Raw genomic sequence first — 24,618 nt, forward strand, 5'->3', positions numbered from 1 at the left:
TAACTGCCAGTGTCATTAACAAGGAGACTGGAATCTTTTCTTGCACTATTTTCTAGTAGGAGCTGTAGCTATGAGAAAACATAAAATTCTGCAAAACAAACCTTGTATCGGCCAACAAAAATTTGTAGGTGGGCAAGTATCTCCAAAGAGCTGATCATTGTTTAGCTATCATTTCTTTGGTAAGTCTTCAAGAAAAAACTATAAAACTACTTTTCTTTTAATTTCTGGTACACTTAAGTATTTACAGCAGGCTCTCAAGACTGGCAGTATCCTTAAGTGTTTAAGACAGTCATTAAACAACACCCGTGTGAAGCAGGAAGAAGTCTCCCTTACCCAATTTCTAGGCTTAAATACAAAACAACATAAAAGACTAAATAAATTGACTGCAATGAACTTGGGGGAGACTTATCTCTCAAGTGCTCTGCAATACTGTAGTAGTTTGCTGTACCTCAGGGACAGATCTGCTCAAGCCCCTGGGAACTCTGCACTGCTGAGTGGGCTCTTACGCCCGTAGGGATAAGCATCCACCGTAACAAAACAGGAAAAGAAAAAAAAAAAAAACAAACAAACACAAAAAAACAACAGAAAAACAGCATTAGGACTATCACTAACAGTTCAATGTAAAATTGTACGATTTTCCGCTGTCTAAATCTCTGGTTAAGATGAATTATTCAAGTTGCCAAGAACTGGTATTATATTTTCAAAGATCTGAACTAATTAAGATTTAATAACAAAGTACCTGTTGTTGAGTCTGTAACACAGTAATTTATGTGGAGGCTCTGGGGTTTTCTAGAAAAAAATAGTTATTTTGTTGCACTAGGAGAGCCACGAGCTGCCAAATTTAACTAGCTAGGGAGGACTCAGAAAGCCGACCTCAGCTTCTTGCATCCGACAGGCAATGCAAAGTGTTCCTATGGCTGAGCCCCAAACCTAGCAGGAAACCTGCACAGCAATCACCTCAGATGCAAGTTTTAAGGTGGAAGAAACAGCTTCCTCTGTTGATAGTGCATATAAACCAGTGCAGAGTAGTTAATGCATACCCTAGATTAACAAACAAACTCCTCAATATTTGTATGCACACAAAACCTGCCACTCACCCTGACTTTCCCTTTGGCTCCTCAGGTGGGTCTCCCCAAATCTGTCAAGAGACTTCAAAGGGGCAGAAGGCCAGGAGTTACCAGCGAAAGGCTTATGAGTGAAGCAGCTACGAAGGCTTTTGCCTTCTCTCATCACCTTGCTAGAACATAATCCAATGCATTCCTTTAGCAGAGTTAATAGAGTATTTTGGGGTATATGTTTGGAAATAGACTTATTGAGGGAGTTTGAAGTGGTGAAATGGAGAGAAAGATTTGTGCTGACCAGACTCTTACAGTATTTTTCAACAAGTCAACACTTATCACTGGGAGTGGATTATTATTATTATTATTATTATTGCTTCTATTACTGAAAATATCTAGTTTTGACTTAGAAATTCCAAACACATTCAAGTATAAAACTGGCATGTGAGCTCTCTCCACTTGGCAAGTGCCATGAGGTAAAGGACTGCTGAGCACTGATTTTATCTTCTTTAAACATCCTCTTGGCAACACACCAGCCATGATTCAAATGCTGTCAGCTCCGGTTTGCCAGCGTACATCTGAAGATGCAACCATCTCAAGGAGTCCTTGTAAGGGACCTCTTGTCACACTGGATGCGTGGTGTGGCACCACACCGCCACACCGGCATTTGAGCTTCAATGTATGTGAAGTAACATCTGAAGTATCATCAATTCATGCTCTGATTGCTCACGTGTCAGAGGCAGACAGAGGGGACTCATATACCTCCCATTCAATGAATGCTGAAGTTCAGCTCACTGTGCCGGTATTAAATAACTTAAATGACCCAGGGGCTGGCAAGCACCATCCCTTGCAATTACTGACAGCACAGCAGCGGATTGTAATGCCATCATGAAAATGAAGCTGGCTGCATCAATTCAGACAAACTTCTCAATTGCATAAGTTGCTTGCTTGATTAATTATTCAAAAGCAACTGGTAACTTATTATACTAGACAGGCCTTTCCCGGTGTTCAAACACCAGTGTTTCCAGTCTGTTCCTAGTATAGTGAGTTCTGTCTTGCTCTTGTTTTTGCACTAAGGTAACTCCTGATCAGCTCTTTTGAAGCAGTGCAAAGTTAATGGGAAATCAGTTGGAGAAATAACAGAGGAAAACTAGGTCACAAGGATTTTGGATCGAGAATAGAGAGGCTCCATTCAATGGAGCTGGTACAATGTCTAGGCTGTCTTTCATTTAGGTTTCATCACAAGAGAATTCCCAAGAAAAGGAGCGTGGGCTGGTTCCATAAAATAGTTTTTACTGGACAAGACTGAGAGTTCAAATCCTGACACTTGAAACACTCTGGGTACTACCTTCTTCCTTTATCCTCTTTCTCCGCTATATCAGCAGAACCAGTTACATTATTCTAATTTAAATATATTGGGAACAGCCTGGATTAATTCACTGAAGGGAGCAAGATTATGTGGAAAATATGTCACTTGGCTGTTAAATGCCCCTCTAGTCCTTTAACATCCCCCACTTTTTTTGAAGAAAGCTGGAAACAGAAAATTGTTCTTTTTAACTTAATTGCATAATCTTGACACATTTGCATAAGAGTATTTAATACAACATGCTAGTAGAATACTGCTGGTAAACAACATTTCATGGTTTGTCTAATGGAATCCCTTGTGGTTTAACACAGTTCACTGTCCATCTCATTTACCCCATTAGATAATGTCAGCTCTCAAATTTCAGAATATACGTATGGCAGCTGTGCTGTTCTCCAGCTCCTTCTGAGCATTCCATCAGTTACCTAATTTGTTTAGTGCTTTTTCAGCTCCAGCTGTATCTTGTGATGTCATTAATGAAAAGCCTATTGTGTCTGGATGGCTTCTAACCATAAAAAAAGATGTCAGGAAGGCATAATTGTATTATATTCCCTCAGATAAAACAATGTTATCTTGTAGTATTATTGAAGGTAGTATTCCCCTGTTTATTAACTATCTGGTAGCGTTTAAAATATGGTAATCGTAATACACATGAATAAGACAGTTTACACACAATAAGAGTGCTCACAGGAAGGCTGTCCCATTGTTTTGGCTCATCAAGGTTAAAAACTTCTGTTCTTTTGTTAACAGACTCACCTCAGCTATCACATCAATCGGACTAAGTTAGGTCAGAGGAATATTTTATTCTTTTCTGTGCAATTCAGAAAAGGCAGTGTTCATCTGACATACTACAGTTGCTTTAACTTCTGTGTTTGGCTTTACAAAAAGGTGATTTGAACTTTACTCTTCTAAAATAGTGGGTTTCATCCTAAAATATGTGGGTTTGCTGGAAGTCTGATAAGGGGTCCACAGGAACTACTTAAGAAAAGCAAGTTTATATAGGGTATACAACAATGCAGATATGAGAAATTTTCAATTTTTCTATGCCCTAAATTTCTAAGGCATTCACAATAGAAAGCAAGAAACAAAATAAATCCAGATAAAATTCTTAGACAATAAGAATATCAGAAAATGTTTAGTGCAAGGATGGTTAAACGAGGCTAGAATAAAAACATCCAACAGATAGCAAAAGAAATTTAATCTCTAGCTCTCAAATGGCACACTAAAGTACAAACTTGTTTATTACCAAGTAACTTGAATTCCCTGGTCACAGCAGTTAGGGATGAATTTAGCTATTAATCAATTTGGTAGAACCATCCCACAGAGGAACATTCCTCGGGGAACTCAGAAGAACTCCCCATGAAATACTAGTCTTACCCGCAGGATACAGTTCAGAAAGTATCGAGCTGTCAGGCTTTTTCCTTAGTGTCACTCAAAATTTCAGTTCCGGCTTCCAAAAACCAGCATACCTTGAAATCCTGAGACTATCTGGACTACATCATCATAGACCATTAGAGTAGCTGAGCGTTCAGGAAGAAGGCCGAGACTCAGTGAAGAGAACACTGTGGGAGAGAAATGGTTTTAGTGGGATATATTTGAATTCTAATAAACATAACCCAACAACAGCAGCACTTACTTTCTTCTACATTCTTGCAAAAGCTAGCCACCTGAACTTTTAAAAATGTACTGTATGTGTGACAGAAACCACATGCATTTTCTAAACCAAATAATTAAGTTGCCAGGGTAATTATTATTGAACTAAACAACACGTTCTATGCTTTGACTCCTCCAAGTCATGCATGGTAGCTCAAAGTACAGAAGAGTGCAATGTAAAGCAGGATTTTAGGTTATAATTCCCAGCTCCACAGAAAGACTTGTCATTATATAAAGAGGAGTGAAACACTAACTCAGTCTGACTGAATTATTTTTCTGTAAAATGGCTATACTTCTTACCTCAGGAAGATTTTAGTTAAACTCAACTTTTAAATACTTTGAGATGCTTTCATAAAAATTCATACAGAAAGGCAAAGTATGATGAATAAGCCCGAATAATTTGCTTTAAAATACAGCATGTCCTTACTGAGTCACCACCTACTCTACAGAAGTGCTATATATAGCGGAACTACTGTCATTCTACCAGTGTTGCGAAAGGGGACAGATTAATGGTATACGCTGCAAGAAACCTGCCTGCAAAGACCTCTTTTGCCACTGGGTACTGACATTCCTTACAGGGGGCTGTGTCTGCGTGCACACACATCTTTAGAGAGTGAAGAACATGATATAATTTCACGCCAAGTTCTTCAAACCCAGAAGATCATAAATATGTATGGAATTAGCCACTGAGCACACCTGACTCCAGCACCCATGAAAACAGTAAGAAGTAGATCTGCCTGCAGTCCATGCACAGTTTTCAAAGATAAAAGGAGAGAAGGGGATTAACGCAGACTAGTAATTTTTGGTAACTGAACAGCATGCCACATTTGCACCTGGAGAGTACTCATCCCATTTTGAAGTGACCACAAGCTGAAGAAGACATTTCCAGAACCAATTAAGAAAAGAACAGCATAAGCTCTTCTGATTTTTGGAGCTTCACAGATTTCCTCAGAATTCATATATATTACTTAATCAAAGAGACCATGTAGATGTTAGCTACAGATAGAGAAACTGCATGCTATTATCGTTTTAAGAAATAAATTCTCTTTTCAAAGATCAGAAATTTTAGTGTTTGGGAGAAATAGAGGAGAAAGGAGAAGAAACTAGGAGAAACACACTGCTAAGAACCACCATCTAAAAGATGGTCTTAACAACATATATGAACATTAAAAAAACCCAAAATGTTATTGCAAGTACAGCTGAGAAATTTCTTTCCAATGTTCTGCATGTGAAACAGATCTACACATCAGGCAACATAAGTAAGAAAGCCTATTGTAAGTAGCACTGAGGCCACTCAATTACAAAATTTGTCTTTACTCCAGTAACTTAATTTTTATGAAGAAAGATAATATAATTTAGACACCCTGGGGAGCTCAATACAATAAGACATGCCAACATCTTCTTCCATATATGCCATACTATAATGCATATATAACCTCTAAACTTCCATTGGGCTTTTCTGCACAATGTTTTCTCAGCTTGTAAAAGGCAGAAAGTCATGGTTTTTAAGGCCAGAAGGATGACTGTGATGATCCAATCTTACTCCTGTATAACTAAAGCCTTCCCTGAATTAGTTCCTGCTTCAGTTCCAATAGTTGTGCTCAAACTAGAAAACACGTAGAAAAAATATGAAATTTTCTTTTAAATGTGTCCAGTGGTGAAGAACACACCACAATGTCAATATTCTAGTAAATAATTATGAGGGCAGTTAAACTATGTGCCTTTCTACCCATCAAAATTTATTGAGGTTGGATTTCCAGCCATTTGATCTTCTTTTTATACAAGCCTGCTGGACAGAAGAATTCTCTCTTACCCGTTTCCCGTTCTCTATGCAGGTACTGATGAACTAAGATCAAATTACCCCATGAATTTTCTCTCCAGCGAACAAAATACATTAAGCACTTCCAAGTGTTTCCCTGTAGCTGTATTTTCCAGTCTTTTAATCACTCCTGATATAACCCTGCAGTTTTAAACATTTTTCTTGAAGCGTGGATCCAGAACTAGACACATGCTTTCCTGAGTGGCCATACCAAGGACAAGTTCTGAAATACTATACTCCACCTTCTCAGTTTTTGCCTTATTTTACAGCTAAGGATCAGATTACTCCACTTTCTTGCATTTCTGCAGTGGGAGGTTATTTTCAACCTTTCATCTACCATGACTCACATGTCTTCTGCAGAGTCACTGCTTTCCAGATTCGCTCTTCTCTCCTTGAAACACCACGAGCATCCTCTGCTCCTAAAACTACATTTCACCACAATGAATACCATGGTTTGCTCTGACTGACCCTACAAGCTAGTCTGAACTGTGCTGACTCCGCAACTTCTCTTCATTAAACACATTGCTCCAAAAATGTCCTCTTAAATATGGACTACCAGTCCCAAATTTTTTACAAGAAAAATCTATGTGCAGCTAGAGCAGACAGATGAGAACATCTTCCATCACAAACACTTCAACAACTCAAGTGATGTTAAATTAATGAACTGTTAATAAGTGGAGTCATGGCTCTGCTGATAAATAGTTTAATGGAAAAAGAGATCTTAATCTTTTCCTCCTACCATTTATCACTATGTAAATAAATAATCCTCCTGCTTAAGTGGTAAAGAGCTAGTAATTATTCTGGTTAATATAAAAAAAAGTTCATTTCTGCCTAATTATGAGAACAGAAAATCCTAGATGCTTACTTCTTAAAGCTATTACAATAATATCATGAGTTCAGTGGCTGAACAGCTTTTCAGCATAAGATTATAACTAATGTATATATAGACTGTGATGAAAGAACCCTGATCCTTTGGCAAAGTCCTGTTACAGCACTTTAAACATTACCAACCTACAGCTCTGTGCTCGTGGTTATCATTTCCACATTTGAAGTAAATGTGTCCATAGTTCATTTACCACAGCACAAAGGGCAGCACATCATCTTAAAACCACTGTCATGGTTGCAACACTGCTCAGAATGGTATATCTGCTCTATGAGGTGACAACTACTAGTACTGTTAAAAGGCATTTTTGGGAAACAAGGATCCCGCTGCACACGTGCCCAGACAGCACACTGCATACTGAAGACTTAAATACACTGCCTGTTTCTCATCATTCAACCTAGATTAAAAATAACAACAACATTTCTAAACTGTGCTGCTTACAAGCACGACAGGCATTTAAATACAGTGCATTTAAATATGAACAGTTCTTGAAAATTTTTTTAAAGACTGTAGGTATCCTAGTCAATATAAAAAATAACAGCCTAAGTATCTTGGGCCTGAACTTTAATGTCATGTCCCTTTTAAGGAGTAATTCAAAGAACAACCCTATTAAATCTACATGGGGCATATCAAGTTGTAACTTGTTGTTTCTTTAATCAAAGAAAGGATTAAGTTCAAGGTACAAAAAGCAAAAGAAAGGATTCTATACTCCCAATTAAATCAATGGCAAACTATCTACCAGTTTCAACAGGGGAAGATCAGAGGTAAAAGGAATCTATTTTCTGAGTTAAGCTCACATTTCAGCCATGGAAAGAAAGATTTTGTGGAAACTGTATACAATTACTGCTCTTTAAACTTTAATGACTTACCTAAACAATAATGACACGTTTGATTCCCCTCCCACAAAATCAGTATTTAAGAAAATGCAATAAGCAAAATCCTAACCAAACAACCCCTGGGAAGAGTAGGTCGCATTCAAAAGATCCAGGGTATGAGTCAGAAAGATATGAGACACAAGGCACGAAAAGGTTCAGGCAAGAAAGGTTATTGCATGCTTTTATCATATATGATTGTGTCTTCAGGAAGTACATGAAGTATGCTGAAGAAGCTGCAATTCATCTTATTTAAACAGAAGAAAATATCAAGAAAATTTCTAAATGGTCACAAAACAATTATGCTTGGAAGGGACCTCTGGAGGTCACATGCTTCAACCAAGCAGGGGAGTGTCCAGTCGAGGTTTGAGTATCTTTAAAGATGGTGATTTCACAACCTTTCTGGGCAACCTGTTCCAATCTTTGACTACTGTTGCTGTAAAGAACTGTTCCTCAAAACTCTCCTTGCTGCAACTCATTTCAGTTGCTTCTCTTTCTTTCACTATGCACCTAATAGCCTGGCTCAGTCTTCACTATAGCTCCATTAAGTAGCTGGAAAACGTGGCAGAATACAGTAGAGGAAATGTGGAAGAAGTCAGTCTATCTTATCTGAAGCAAGTGACTGCAGATAAGTAAACAGCATGTTGAAATGCCTAAAGCATAATTCTGGATTTGAAGAGATTCAAGTTCCTTTCCCCATCTGAAAATACATTTGCTGCTTGACCTTGTGGCAAAACAGAGTCCTTCTGGCTATGCTGATATTAATAAATAAAATGGAGCCAAGGCATGGGATTGAATACTGCCCTGTGATCATTTGTACTGTTTAAACATTAGTGCACTTAAAATCTGGCATGGCTTTAGCCTCAGATACTTAACAAATCTGAGGTGATATTTAGGTGTGACTTGGGTATAATACAAGCCTGGGATCATTCCCAAACTACTTGTTATCCCCTAATTGTGGCTGGGGATTAGGGGAAAAACAGAGGAGAACTGAGGATGTGACCTTCATCTAGATGTTATGTCTCACAGTCTGAAAGCCACCCTCAATCTGTTCTATTTAGCAGTACAGAAATAGTCTTCATTACTCAGTTTCCCCTCCTGTACAACTAATGTGAAGTCTCCCACTTCCCATAAACTTTTGAGGCATTCTGATAAGAATTAACATGCAAGTATGGTTGTTATATTTGTTTGCCTGCAGAAAAAACAAATTATGCAAATTACATTGGAAAAAATCCTTACATCTGGATAATATAACTGCAGATTAAAACTGCGTCCTGGGTTGAGTGAGTGGTGGGGGTTTTTTTGGTGGCAGGGGAGGGGGCTGCAGGGGCAGCCCCCTGTGAGAAGCTTCTCGAAGCTCCCCCAGCTCCAAGTCAGCTCCACCTCTGCACCAAAACTGAGCCAATCAGCTGTACATCTGCAATAATGTATTTAAGAAGGGACGTGGTGACGAGCAGTGGGACTGGTGAGGAGGAGTTGCTGCAGCTGCATGAACACCAAGGTCAGTGGAGGAACAGAGGAAGAAAGGAGGGGGGAGGTGTGCCCGAGCAGAGACCCCCCTGTATCCTGTGGTGAGACGGCAGGGCGGCCCCCCCCCTGCCACCCATGAAGATCTACGGTGGAGCAGACATTGATTTATGGCCTGTGTTTGTTTTCACCTGGATGAGCAAGGTGCTGTGCCTGAAGAAGGCCAGGGTCTCATGGGAAAAGGTAGCCCCACTGCTGTAATTCAGAGCTGGGAGGATTGCAGCATGCGGGGGAGTCCCACGCCGGAGCAGCTCGGGAAGGGCTGCAGCCGTGGGAGGGACCCCAGTTGAAGAAAGTTAGTGACCCACGACGGAGCAGTGTGGGGAATGCTGCGGCCCGTGGGAGGAACTCATGTCGGAGAAAGTCTGTGGAAGACTGTCTCCTGTGACAGGGGGACCATGATGGAGCAAGGGGAACAAGTTCCAGAAGCTCCCCCCACCAAAGATGGAAGAAGCAGCAGCACTGACTGCACCCCACCATGCACCGCTGGGGGGAGGAGGTAGAGATATCAGGAGGAGAACTGAGCCCAGGAAGAAGGGAGGGGTGGGGGGAAGGTGTTCTCAAGATTTGGCAATGCTTCTCACTGTCCTACTCTGTTATGTGTTGTTAGTGTCTGTAATAAATGTATGTTCTTTTTTTCCTCCCCTAATGAGTCTGCCTTTTGCTTGTGACCATAAAGTGTGATTTTTTTCCCCGTCCCAGTCCTGCCTCGAACCCCAAGCCTGGCTCTCTGTCCCTTCTTATTGCCAGAGGAGAAGGGAGAGAGAGTGGCTGTGTGGTGGTTGGCTGTCAACCAGGCTCAAACCATGACAAACTGCCCAATGGACATGGCCAAGAACTGAATGGCCATGACTTTTTTTGTACAGTATAGCCTACGGTGAAACAGCTGTTGCTACACCTTGGGAGAGAAACGACAGAGTACATCACAGCTGCTGAAACAAAGCACTTGGAAACAGAGTTCCCATAAAGAAAAAGTTCTGGATTTGTATTTTCTGTGGAGCTGTAAGAGCACCAACAGTTGTTTGAAAACTGACGTAGCAAGGACAGCCAGGAGAGTAATTCTCTGCATAGCCTTGATGCCACAGTTTAACTGAGGAAGAAACCTTGGTCTTTTTTTTAAAGGCACAGATGTTCTTCCTCCCACCCAGGATCGCAAGCATTAAAACACATCATAAAAAACTGTAACTTCCTTTAGATGCAAAATCTTACCTCAGAACAAAAATAAAGATCTCTTACCAGGCAATCTTACAGGTTTCCATGGTGCAGAATTTGGCACATATGCATGTTTACTAGCAGTCACTATCAGCTGATTGCCCAACTTATACTGAAACTTGAGGAAGGCAGTGCCATCTGCTCCTGAGGTTCCAGATGCAATGGAGATCTGGTTGGTAAAAATCTCAATGAAGGCTTCAGTTACTGGCTGATGTGTGCTGGCGTCGCTTACATGGACCTTCAGCGTTACTTCTGTAATGACAAACAACCACAGCAATTATCGTCCAAAAAGCTTCTCCGGGAGGCAACAGTTAGAACATGCTAGCACACCAAAAAGACACGGGGCTCAGTACTAACTTCTGACACTTCAGTGCCAATTACAACCTCTTGTCCTCACCTGCAGTTCTTCATTTCGGGCAGTCACTCTTTAGACACTCTGCAGAACCTGCCACAATACAGACTAGGCCCTGAATTACTGCCCTACTGCTAACTCCAGCTGTGGAGCCATCTATATTCCATCTGTGAGCCACGTGCAGCTGGGCAGCACATCTCCAGGGGCAGGCAATATTCCCTCTGATGGGCAACATGTCAATCTCACAGTAGCTTTGTAAGTCTAAATGTGTGTGCTATCAAACATCATGTATTAGTCGCAGACAGCATGGCACTGTAACTCTCTGTAAGGTCCCCGCCTTGCTGTGCCTCTGCTCTAGCCAGCCTTCTCCACCAGCAGTGGGGAGAGGGAAAGGCTGGAAGTGGGCTGTGCTCCACCATCTCTTCCCCAAAACATTTCTCTCTTTGTGTAGCAAAGGAACAGAGGAAATCTGCTGTGACGGAAGCCCAGGAAGAAAGTGGGCAACCGAGCAGGCTGTGTTACAGTTGGAGATTTTGAACCCCAGTGAGAGATTGCCCCAGCTGGCAGGACTCCCCTGGTGAGGTCTAACGAAGATGGTGAAATCCCACAGGATCAGGTCCTTATCCTCAAAGCACAGGATGACCAGGTGGGATGCAGAGTGCTAGCAGTGAGAAAGAAAGGAACATTTCATCCCTGCCTTTCTGCTCACTAGCCCTTTTTCCAAAGGGGTAAAAATGTCACAGCCCCTAGTGATATCTGCTTGTCAGCCCTGACAATACCGTATTACTGGTTCCCACATACAACTGGTATGAGAAGCAAAGAAGCAATGGTTAAGGCAGTCAGGAAAACCATACATCTTATAGACATGCAGTCAGAAGCTAACACAATGGATTACATTTTTCTTGAGTAACTTGCCGTTTTTCCAGAAACTAATTACTTGTTTAAATGTTTCCAGATGTACAGTATTTGTCCACTCGGGCACTCCTATGACTAAACCATGCATTGTGTCACCAGGCTTTTGTTACATAAAGTAGAGTGGCTTGTGCAAGACAGTCCCTCTGGAAGGCATTCCTCTATATCTGCGATTATTTTTCTGTCCCTCCACTAGTTCCTCTGCCTCATGCTCTAAAGTAGCAGCTGTTGCTTTTCTTGAGTAACTATGACTTAAATGCAATGCTGTGTTGAAAAGACTCAGCAACAGTCCAATGCCTCCACTAAGTCACTTCTTGGATCTTTTCATTTAGTCACCTCGTTCTCCTAAATGAGTACCTACCTCCCTCTTTTTTTCTTCTCTCTTCTCTCCCACTCTCCCCTTTATCATTCTCACCCTTATCTTTGGAAATTCTGTTGTTCTTGCATGAAGTCCCCTACTTCAGTTTACTCCATTCTGCAAGATAGTAGATGGTATTTTGCAAACTCCCTTTAGTGTCAGGGGAATTCAGCCACTGACAAGTAAGATGCTCATACTCCACATACAACTAATTTCTTCGTCTTCTGCACAGAAAAGAGAGCATGACCTCCTTTTTCATATATATTTTAAAACAATACATTGATTTCTACAGAACAGTACCAGTGGTACAGTTCTGTTATATTATTACCATGCCTTAGGATTTTAAAAACTTATTTTGGTGTAAGCCTTGAGACAGCAAGACATAGCACCAAGAACAACAACAAAGAACTTAACAAAATCTCTGTTGTGAATTTCAGTCATGAAATGAGACAACTGAGTATGCTGAGAAACATACTGTAACAATATAAAATTTTAAAAGGATGTCAGAATCTAATACAAAAATATTAGCACCTCTGTCCTAAGGGCATTTCAGCCAGAAAGATATCAGGCCCTTTTATAAGTGGAGACCTTCTGTCTGAATCCTACAGCACAAATAATATAAATATCAGGCAGCCCTGAACAAAAACCCATTAGAGAAATTCATCATAATCGCAAGCCCTCTCGTTAGAGCTTGGCAATGAAGGATGCCAATTTAGAGGGGATCAGCATGAAATACATTCTAGCTATTAAAGACTCTGGACTTGTTCCCAGTTTTGCATTTAGTAGTCAAAGAAAACAAAATACATTGAAAAACAGTGTCCATACATTCTGGTGTGCACATACAGAATGCCTCCTTAGAAACTCTGCCCTGACCACCAAGCAACTTGTGAAATCTTGTGCATATGAAAGGCAGCCACATTAATCAAAGGAGGAACGTATATGTGTTTATGTATTTACAAGCTGTACATGTATTTACAAATGTGAGGGAAAAAAGCATTATGAGTTTTCATTTTTGAAATGTGCAGGAACAATACGCTTAGATCCAAAGCCAGATAGCTGTGCTGTTAATGTTTCCCACTTTGAATTGCCTAGCAAAGAATGCTGAAGAACAGATGCGGTTAAGAATAATGGGTCATGCATTAAAGAAAAAGCAAGGAAACAGGACAAGCTGAACATTGTGGTTAGCAATTTCAGTAACATGAAAGTTTAGCCTTTTTCTAAAACAACCACACATAAGATGGGACGAAGGAGCTCTGGAATATTAAATACCGATCAAGGAAGAAGATAAGAAAACACAGAAGTATCAAATCTATTTAATTCCTTATAGACATCCAAAATTCTAGAAAACAGACTACCACTAAAATTGATCACGAGACATAGACTGATAAACAAAAATTTTCATGTATACACAAATTCAGCAATCTCTTCCCAAAGAAGAGAGTTAGCCATGGGTATCTTCAGTAGGAAATTCCCTTATCCTTCACTCTATAGCTACATAAGGGCTTCTGTCTGCATCCTTCTCTCTTTCTGGTAAGGAAGGATAAGGGTTTCCAAAATCCTGTTTCCAAACAGAAATGACAAAGGCCATCACCCAAGATGGAAGACTGATGTCCTGAAAGGCAACAGACTGGAACTGCTGTTCCTAACCACAGTCCCTGGATCAGACACTGGGATTTTTTTTTCTCTGACAACTTATTTTTTCCTGTGATGATAGAAAAAACCCTAGGCACCCTAACAACCCTAATTCCTGTTCATGTGTTATCTTCCCTGACATACGTGTGAAATGTATACAACTTGCTTAATTCTGGTCTTTCTCCCACGTAATGGCTCCTTTTTCTTCTTATCCAATGCAGCAGTTAAGTCATGAACACTAAACCTGCATTATCACAGTAATTTCCACAGCAATAGAATGATTACAAGCTTTAAAGTGGAGAGAAACTGTTGAAGAAAACCTCCTCAAACAGTGAGATTGATGACAACAATCTACAGTGAGAGACTACTATGAAACCTTAAAGCTATACAGTAAGTTTCAGAATTGTTAGGAGATTCAGGCACTTCTTGAAGAACAGGAGGACTGAAGAAAGGAAAGAAGAGAGCAGAATAAGGATGGCCAGTGATCCAAGATCAGTCTGATCAATAGGTCTTAAACTGAAGCATTAGGTATACTAAAAGAAGTATTTAATTAGAAAAAGCTGCTTAGATGACTCATTATTAGCTAAGGAATAAAGTCTTTAAAATATCTGGCAAACTTTTTAGTTGGTACTCTCAGCAAAACAGTGGGGATAAAGCAGATACATTATTCTTGAGTTTTACAGCCTGGCACAGCAAGGAGCTTGTGCAGAATTAAAGACACATGGACTTGGAGAAGGATGGACATCTGCAATAAGTGGGGAATATGGTGGAGGCAGGGAACCGAAAGCACTGCAGGAGACAAACTCCAAGAACGTGAACTGATAAAGAGAAGCATGCTTCATTCTTCCACAGATTTGTGATACTAATGTGCTTTCTATTATTTACTACAGTGGGAATATTCAATTACTAACTTCTGAAAGAGCTTTGCTGTGTGCTACTAGTGAGGTCATGGAGGAAGGATGGGAACGCAGAGGTGCACAGTGCTGGTGTTTCCTCACTGCAGAGCAAAGCAGAGATGGCAGACCTTGGGCTGTTGAATTCACCCAGGGCAGCTGTGATCTCTCTCACCTTGCCAGACAGGCCAGTCACATTTAGGCCAGGCTATGCCTGAGCAGAGAGCCTGGTCTAATACACCTGGCTCCTGACCATGTGGTGTGAAGGTGACTCTTTCAGGCCAGGGCTGTCTGGCACATGGCTCCCTGTTGGCTTGCAGCACAACACAGGCGGGCACAGGTAAGAGCCAGGGTAATTTGCCTGCACCACCAGCACATGCCCTGCCATTATATTCCCACAGGAATGCTTCATGTCCAAAGCAAGAGCTACTTATGATAACTGTTCCGTTCCAGCCGATAAACCACAGGCAAGGATATCCTGGCTGGATGGGCAAAAAGACCTCGTCTCCCTGTTCACAGTGCAGCGAGGAACGGGCCACTTGCAAACATTAAATAGTTCAAGCCATCTGGGAAACCCTGCAACTCTGCTTCAAGAATCCCAAAGCAAAATGGGAAAACAGCAAATACAGGGTTACATTCCACAAAGACATCAAGGTTGTTGTATGTGTATGCTCAAGCAAGTAAATCTAACCTAAATCTCTTTTCTTATATTCCTTTGTCTTCTTTCAGCAATCACATCTTACTTGTTTTTCAAACAAGCACAAACCAAAACTAGTTACAGTGAAAACAGCTGCTTAAGTGTAACTCCCTCCCATTTTTCTAGTACTAAATTTATTGCCAGCTATATAAAAAACACCAGCATCTCCAAGCTTATAATTTGGGAAAGTGAAATAAAAAAAGACAAAAAAAGCCCTAATAAATTAGCATCCCAATCCACAATCCCATCTGTCTTCTTAATCTGATTTTTGAGATTTTACTAAATCTAAACTTTCTCTGAGCAACCCTTCCTGTGCCATCTGCTTTATAAACTGTACTGCCTCCTCTGAAATACAAGTAAACTTACGACAACTACTTCTGCAGTCACAACCCCTCTTAGACTCCTAACTGCTCTTTATATTGCTGTGAACTCCCAGTTTGGGAACGGTTTCCTTCAGAACTGGTATCTGCACTGTCTTCTATAACCAAACTCCTGAAAAGTTAAAATCACTGTCATTTTGTTGCATTTGGTTTTACTTTTTTTTTCTTTATAAAAAAGTTAGTAATGCTACATAGAAAGAAAAATCCTTAGTGATGTCACACTGTCAGATCTCAAATACTCAAATAAACAGAGAAAAGTTATGACAGAGCTTGCAAGTCAAAGATCACAATCTTAGTTAGATCCCAATTCTGCAATTTTGTTTCTGTGCACACACCCCTCCGTCAAGCAGACTCCCACTGACGTCTGCTGGACAGATGATCTCTTTTGGGAACAGGCTGACACAGGCAGCCATTATCACTTATCTGTTCCTCTGGGGGTCCCCTATCCATGGACAATGTCAGGATATTACCAAAGAAAGAGATATTTAAATTATCTAGGTTTTGATTAGAAAAAGGAAACTTCCTGCTCATTCAAAAAAATGCCATTATGAACTTTATTTAAAATTGTATCCTCTGCTCTGACTGAGCTTACTGGCAATATGCCTGGTTTCAAATTCTACATGCCAAACGGATAAGCCTTTCTGCCTCTTAACCTTTCGCCCATGTGCAAGGTTACTCCTCAGCCAAACAATAGGATTTTCATTTATCTAAAGGAAAACATTTTCCTAGAAAAAGGAGTGTTCCCCATCCCCTAGCCACAGATGCCAACTCAAGCATTTACATATTGTCATATCTTTCTAATGTACTACATCAAGAAGGCTCTACTGACAACCACACTTCAAAATAGTAGCGGAGTAAGTTCATATGAAGAAAATGAAACCTGTATGTAAAATCCCTCCAGAAGTACAGAATCTTATATTCATTGATTTCATCACCTGAAAAGTAAGTTCACAAGTACCACCTCAAATGGCAAACTAGGCATGCCAGTAGAAGATTCACAGTGAAGACGACGACATCCTCTGTTCAGAACCGGCTTTGGTCCATGTTACAGGAAAATCAGTGGTGCTACACAGCCTTCACCTCCACCACGGGTGACCAAGGTTTCAACTGGGGTGAGCATCTGCCACTGATTTCCAAGAAACCCAAACATGCAGAAGGTGAAATGCGGGAGGTCTGCTTCTGCTCATTGCCTGTTCAGCAATTCTCCAGATTATACCAGGGCTGCTCTAGTCCCTGGCATCAAGCAGAAAGATCGTTACTTCTGTCCACAGCACTGGTCAGAACTCTAGCAAGGACCACACACCAGGGCTTGGTTCTCAGGCCCAGACCTCAAGGATTTAGAAAGCAGAGGGGTTCAAAGAAGAGTCACATAAAAATCCAGGGGACAAGGAAGGAGCCTTGGGAATCGCCATCTGAAGAAGCCAACCTCTTCAGTTATTGCAACAGAAGGCTGGATCACTGTGCGTAATGGGACAACTGCAAAAAAACAAGTCAGCTGAGGACCTTTAGTCTTGCTGACAGAGATACAGTATGACCCAACAGCTATACACTGAATTTAGGCAAATTTGAGTTTGATTTCGTAGCAACAAGAGAACGGGCTACTAGATGACAGATTCACTTGTGCTGACTGACTATGGGAAGATTTTATTTATTTATTTATTTTTAAATATCTTCAGTTTTAGTTCTAGTGTTTAATTAAGACTTACAATTAATGTTTAATTCTGGAGCTAAGAGAATTAATGTTTTATTCTAGAACATTTATGAAGCCAGACCAAATGGTTGTGTGCAGGGCTTCTTTTTAGCACTGCAATCTGAATTTGCTGAACACTTTTCTACTTCATAGGTCACGGGGAAGACTATCAGTATGGTCCTCTGCACACTCATAGTGTGATACATACTGCACACTCATAGTGTGATAACTATAATTAACTCTCACACCTCAGAAGTCAAGAATGAACTTTTTTCCCCAAATGCGCAACTGACTGCAACTTCTGAGGTTTTTCTTTTATTCTTCTCCCTTGTTCTTCTTCAGAAATAGTAGAGATCTAATGCAACAGGAGCTGCATAGTCCAGTCTCTTAGCTGTGCTTATTTCTGTAAAACCCCTGTGGTGCCTGATTAATGCATCTTGGTCACCTCACCTCTCAACGGACAAGCAGCATGTGGGGTTGTGGAGGAGGCTGCCCTTGGGTGGCACTTCAGGCTTTTTCACCCTTCGCAGCACAGTTTGATTCATCTGCATTTCTCATCTAACATGTCACTGCAAGTGCCTCAGGCATTGCTGGCACTGTGGCTGGTTCCTCTAGTACACAAGAATTTAATTTCCAGGGGACTGAAATGGTTTATCTTAAATAAAATAATTAGACTCAATCCTCAATATCCAAAAAAAGCACAGTGGTCTGTGATATGAAGGTCACACAGGTGCTACACTTGCCTCTTCAGGTTTAAAATCTATTGAACAAAGCATATGGAAACTAAACTGATAAATACATTAATTTATCTTAAAATACATTATCTTCCAGTGACAATGCACACAAATTTTAATAAAATGTCTCAAAAGGAACTCGAATATAAGAACTAGAGCAATTTATGCCATCTCCAGTGACAACCAGGCTACAATACAACCATGTACTCAAGGGGGAGGAAGGGGCAGTTAAAGGATAATAAAATAAAGACATTCATCACACAACTGTCCGGCATTTAAAAGAGGATTTGCATATCCTGACCTGCTAGAGCCTAGAGCATTACCAACAAAATTAATTTATTGGAAAAAAAAGGTAGGAATTTGCTTTAATTAAAAAAAAGTGAGAGCTATATGCATAATGCCCAGATGAGGCTCTGATACCCTATTGTTAAGTGATTAAACAAGCATTTATAATTAACTTGAAACTCACATGGCTATGAAACTCATGAATAGCAATAGTTGCATTAACAGGTCTGCCTTTGATCTCTACAGGAACCGTGCATGACACAAACCAATTTCATTTCCAAACCTTGTCTTTTAGACATGGAATTATATAAAGATACTGTCATGGAGCGCAGATGGAAGTTGAGTTTCAAAGCCTTAGCTTGCCACACGCATAATGCATTCTTTACAAGACATGAAAAAGTAATCCCTGCTTAAAACCCTCTTTTTTTCCCTAATAGAGTCCTTTGAAACTCTGGAGATCAATATGGAATGAAAAGTTAATGCACTGATATTTTTCAGTTGCTGAGCATTAGAATTCTCCACTGTCTCAAACAAGACCACGGCTGATTTTGCAACATCAGCTCTGAGGATAACAACACATTGAGCTCAGTCACTGCACAGCTCACAGGGACTTTAAGCCAACTTTATACCTACTGCATCACCAGTCTAGCTTGGGGAGGGCAGAAAGCGAAAGCATGAATTTGCTTAGCCATGAATGGATGCATTACATTTTCTTGGAACAACTTCTTCCTAACTCTATTAGTAACAGTATGCATCTGATGAAAACAATTTAAAGCAGATGTATTCTACATTTAAGTGAATCAATGTATGTGCAATGGGGCAGGGAGGAGACAAGCACTTTTTTTTGTGTATTTCCAAGTAGCTTTAATCTTAGGTTTAATCTCTACTTATTTCCAAAACCTGTTGTGAAAGCAAAGCTAGATGTCACTTTGGAAGTGTGTATTTTTACTTGAGTTGTTTGGGTTTTTTTAAACAAACCACTATAACAATTCAAACAAACACAACTCAAGTGACTCTACATTCCCAATGCAGTCTGCAGCACAGACTTCCACTTTCGCCTCAGCACTCCACTGACATAAACTAATACATGTACAGGGGCAAATTCTTGTATTAAAATTTTATCTTGCACATTCTCTTCTTTCAAGTAACTAAATAGTCAATTTATATTCATTTCATTCCTTGAAGAGGTTATCCCCAGCTGGCAGACAGGAAAATTAAGCATAGTTGAAGGTACGCATGGTAACAACCTCAATCCTGCAGCCCAGCCAGCCTGCAGTGTGATGAGGAGCTCAGTGCTGCTCCTCAGCTACTCCAGAGCAAAACCAGGAGCACCCCTTTTCCTCTCACTGTCATGGCCTGGCTGTGGACTCTTGCTCCTTGGACCTGTCACCATGTCGGTTCCATTTACTAACCCACCACAGCACCAGCCTAGCAAAACGAAAGGCTTGTTGCCAGGTTATCAGGTAGAACTGAAACAACGCAGCCCCAAGTGCTAGAATCGGCAGAACAGGCAGGTGTGGGGGCAGACAGGCATGAAGTCTTCTGGCCAAGTGCAACACTGGCGGAGGAAAAGGAGGGAATCGGGACCACCCCTGCCAGTTCATGGGCAATTAGGCCACTGTACCACTGAACCACAGCCCGAGAGTCCTCCTCAAGTAACTGCAACCCTATGGTCACTCTGGAAGGCTGCCTGTCCCTCTCCTGACTTAGACAAGCTTTAGATCAGTTTTTCACATGAACAGTTGTGGTAGACCTTTATTCTGCATTAGTCCCAAATCCCAAACTGAACCCAAAATAAATTCCCGACTATGGTACTTCTACCACTGTATATTGGCACCACAGCAGTAAAATCTCCTGGCTCCATAAGGATAGGATGCTTATGACAATGCCAGGGAAGGGTTTGATTTAGAGCAATGAGGACTTTTCCATGGCCGCTATGAAGGGTTTACAACCACTCCTGAACACCCAAAAACCTTTACAGCCACTGTTGGCATTTCTGTATGGGTGGAGGGAGGAGGTTACTGTTGGTTCCTCATGACTGTAAAAAGCATGCTTTCATTAACATCTTTACATGCCAGTTGCTGTGACTCCTGTTTTCTCCTCACTATGGCAACTGGGATTAATCACCCTCCAACTTGTCTCTGTTGAAACTTTCTCAGCCTCCAAAAATATTTACTATATTTCCAAGTTCTTGAGATTTTTATGTTCAAAACAATGTTTATATTTCCTCATTTGGAATAAATAAAAAAATTAATTAACCTGTGACCTAGATCATCTTCTAGATAATGAATTAAATAAAATAGGACTGACTACAGTTACCTTCATCCCAACACTGCAAAGCATCCCCGTCTTGACAGACAAACATTTGTCATTACCCTTTGTTTACTCCTTCAACCAATATCAGTCACACAGAAGCCGCCTTCTCATCCAAGTCAATTAATTTTCCAATTAGTATTTTTGAACCAGGTTGCTGTACTGTCTGTATTTCGGTTGTGATGACTGCATATATATGCAGAGCATAACAACTGACTCAGTGACCAAAACTTGCTTCAGTTTAAATTATCATAACAGCCACGGTGATCTTAATTCTTGGCAGGGATTTTAGGGTTGTTAAGATTTCATGAGAAAAAGATTTCTAATCAGACTAAAAATGTGAATTTAAAAAAATTACTTTCTATTTCCCTACACTGGAAGTCAATTATGTAAATCTGAAGTTATTTGCTCTTCCACAAATTCACAATCATAAATGGAAAGTACAGTTATATGTACACTTGCAACATCATCTTTCTTACAGATTCATTTTATATAAAAACCAAAAAGTGACAACAACCAGGGTTTTGATATGCCGCTCATCCATTTTTTATTGCTTTATGTGATTGGGAAGAGCACTGAAGCATAATTTTGTACTTCTTGGTCACCTTGCAGCTGATTCCCAGTGGTGCTTATCACAGTTCCATGACTACTACTGTAGCTAGCAGACAAAGGTTTTCAACCTAGAGGTCCATGTTCCAGGCTTTGGGAATGCGTGAAAGTGAGTTGGAGAAGCACGATTGTTTAGGTTGTACAGTTGCCTGCCTAAGGGGGAGTCTGAAGGGGATGGCACTCTGCTGAAAGACTCTTGGGGTTCACAAAATGCTGAAAACCAAGGAACGACAGCAGAAATGGCTGATCAAACAAATCAGTGAATTATCTGTCTCTTTAGAGACAAATCTCAACGTAAAACGCCGTGACTGGCCAATAAATGATGGAAGAAGGCTGAGAGGAGATGGGCAAGGGTGACCCGCTCAGGGAATAATGCAGGGTATGACTGACCACAGCTGCTGCAAACACAGCTGACTTTATCTCAACACAAAATGGAACCTGAGGGTGGCCTTTGTTTTACTTGAACAGCTATGTCAGTTGAGTGGATCAAATCTTTCTCCTGAGTTCATTAAGAATGTCTCCCAGACCAGTGCGGGGTGGGGGTGTATACGTGGTTCAGCCCAGCATATAGTATAAAAACTGAACAACTAACAGCAGAGATAAATTCAAGAGATCAACAGGCTTGAGCTGGTTTCAACCCAGGTATTCCTTCTCAGCGGCTGGTGATGCCCAGCACTGTGACAGTGAGCATATGATAGAGACCAGAAACAGGTATCACAGATCAGTGCTGTGGTTGAACTGTTACTGCCATTGCTGTATTCCCCATTTACTAAGTGCAAAATACATTTGTATTGCAATTTCAGTATACTTTGTATCACTGTGCTAAATAAAAAAATCCCACATAACATTAAATATCTTCAAATTGGTACACTGCGCATATTAAACATTACACCCTCCACATGTGGCCTACCTAAAAGAAACCAGTCAGAGAGTACAGGACTCTTGACAAATGCTCATGTTATTTACTAGTTTGTCCATCTGACAACAGAAAGAGGTTATTGTTTACACTGTGGCATAAACCCATTTTAGATATAGTTGTAAACATCACTCTGCTTAAGCTCTCTCTCACAGCACAGAATCCCTTAGATTCTTTCCTTTCACCTCTTCTGTTTTCTATATTCGTGCTTCAAAACATACATCTGCTTAAAAGTAACACTATCACAAAGGGCAGCTGGCATTCTTACATTGATAAACACATCCACTTTCTCATTAACAATCAGATACGTAGAACTGAAAACATTCCAGTGGCGCACTCTGCTTCCTCAGCGCAGACATTAACATGAATATTTTGTAGGCCATTTAGTCTATGCATTAAGCCAGCATTTTAAAGTATTATACTGGTTTAACCAAACAGCTATATGTTTGGAAAGTGATCTACTGCGTACAAGCAATGTTTAAAGGGCAAGCAGGAGAATGGAATTTCTAAATAACCAAATCATACAGACGTTAAACTTATATACAGAAGCTGCATTAACAGGATTTGCTGGTGGAATGTGCTGGGAAGCAAATGAAAAAGTACATTTACAAGACTGGTAATCAACATCTGAAAGACCAAAATATGCTCTATTATGTTGTGCCTAAGATGAATATAAGATAGCAGATGAAGGATTCATGTATGTTATGCATACATGCACACGTATATGTATGCTAAATTAAACTGAAAATACAAAGTAGAGCTAATTATACTAAAAATGACAGCATTTACTTAAAAGAATCCTCGACACTACCAGTTCACATCAGTACCCTGAAACTCACTCTAAAATTAAGTTTATGGATACTTTTTTGAAGCTAAGAAAATATGTGTGAAATACACAGGGATATAATATCTTTTTTCATTTGTTTGTTTGCAATTAATTCTGTTCTCACATTTACAAAGGAACTGCTAAGAAAAATAACACTGTACAACAGTTAATCAATATTTTAAAGGAACCAGCTCAATAAATTAAAAACCTATTCTACCATATTTAATCAAAAATACAATTCCAGTGAGTACTGCAGGAGTGCTAACCATCTTGTAGATGTGTAAAATAGAGATACAGAATTCTCATCTTCTGAAATTTAACAGCTTTAGGAAATCTATACATACCAATTTTTAGCAATATATTCAGTATCATTTCATGCTATGCATTATTTTATTTGACATCCACTTCTCTGAACTTTAAAATACACTTTAAAATATAGTTCTGATAATTTCAACATGTTCTGGGATTTAGAAAACTAACATTCCACAATACAAAAATAAGGTATTCTTCCTGCTTTGCTGAACATATGTTCTAAATCAAAATTGCTCTTCACTTTCCCCCCCACATACACACATTAGACCCTGGGGAAAAAACCCAAACACATAACCCAATGGATGTGTGTGTGCATACACACACTCACAACTCATAGCAAGCAGTTTTAAAGAAAAGCTGATGTATTTATTTCAACAACTGATCTAATAATCCAAGTGGTCAGTTGTTCTCTTGAGGTTACAAAATTACTTAAGGGAGGAGTAAAAGGACAGGAGATTGCTATTACTGCTCAAAGCCAGACCAAATTCCCAGGCAGCCTTGTGCTACTGTGCTAGCACTACAGAGACTTCTCTAGCTGGCAGGGCACAATATGCATCGTTTTGAAGAGCTTACAAAGTAGGGAGGTTAGGAAATCTAGCAGCATTCACCCAATAGGAACTGGATGTCTACTCCAAGGATGCTGACAATAAGCTGAGTTACCTTAGATATTTACAAACAGAAAAGCCCTTTGGGTCTGTGACAGATGGACTCAATGCCCCTTAACCAAACCAGTGGCTGTTTGGTACAGGCTCCAAAGGATGTAAAGGCCTGAGCCATAGCTGGGCCAAGCACTCCTCTGGGAAACCCACAAAGATGCAGAGCAACAAGGAGTCTTGTGCATACCCCGCCATTTTATGCAATTTGACTATGAGCCAACCACTTCATCCCACAAATATGACAGCCTAAGCGAGCCTCCTTTGAGCTCTCCCTGCTAAGCAGCGTGGCTGCATGGCAGTGATCTCCGCTTCTGCTGGGACACCCCTCAAGATTGATCCTCAAGGCAGAAAGATATTTTACCAACAACAGATTGCTGGATGAACCAAATTTGAGTTCTCCGTGGACAGTAACTGGACTGCACACCAGGCAACTCTCCCTTTGAGCAGGGGACTCAACTGAGCAGTCACTCAATGTTAAGAGATATTAGTTGCTTAGCTTAAATAAGTGTTAAATAGAATGAATCACTTAAGAGTTAAATTTTGTGTGATTTAGTATGCTATTTGCCTAGCTTTACTTACTTATCATGACTAGCTAGATTTGTTGAAGCCTTAGCCCACAAGCTGTATACTTTCACTTGGATTTACTGAACTTGTAGCTACTTAGTC

The 24,618-nt window shown here is 40.3% G+C and overlaps 1 protein-coding gene across 4 annotated transcripts in view; it reads right to left on the reverse strand.

Moving 5' to 3' along the window:
* FAM171A1 (family with sequence similarity 171 member A1) overlaps positions 1-24,618 on the reverse strand; it is a 93,326-nt gene that overhangs the window by 26,444 nt on the left and 42,264 nt on the right. For 3 of the 4 annotated variants that reach the window (XM_042802120.1, XM_042802121.1, XM_042802119.1), the window contains 2 exons: positions 10,412-10,639; positions 3,891-3,983 (listed from right to left, as the gene is read on the reverse strand). In XM_042802120.1, the coding sequence (XP_042658054.1) occupies positions 3,891-3,983; positions 10,412-10,639 (321 nt within the window). Of the gene's footprint in view, positions 1-3,890; positions 3,984-10,384; positions 10,640-24,618 lie in introns of those variants that run through there. The other variant, XM_042802122.1, reaches the window with a different exon arrangement.

This window comes from Tyto alba, unplaced genomic scaffold (assembly GCF_018691265.1).
Source record: "Tyto alba isolate M040663 unplaced genomic scaffold, T.alba_DEE_v4.0 Super-Scaffold_38, whole genome shotgun sequence".
In the NCBI taxonomy this organism is placed as follows: domain Eukaryota; kingdom Metazoa; phylum Chordata; class Aves; order Strigiformes; family Tytonidae; genus Tyto; species Tyto alba.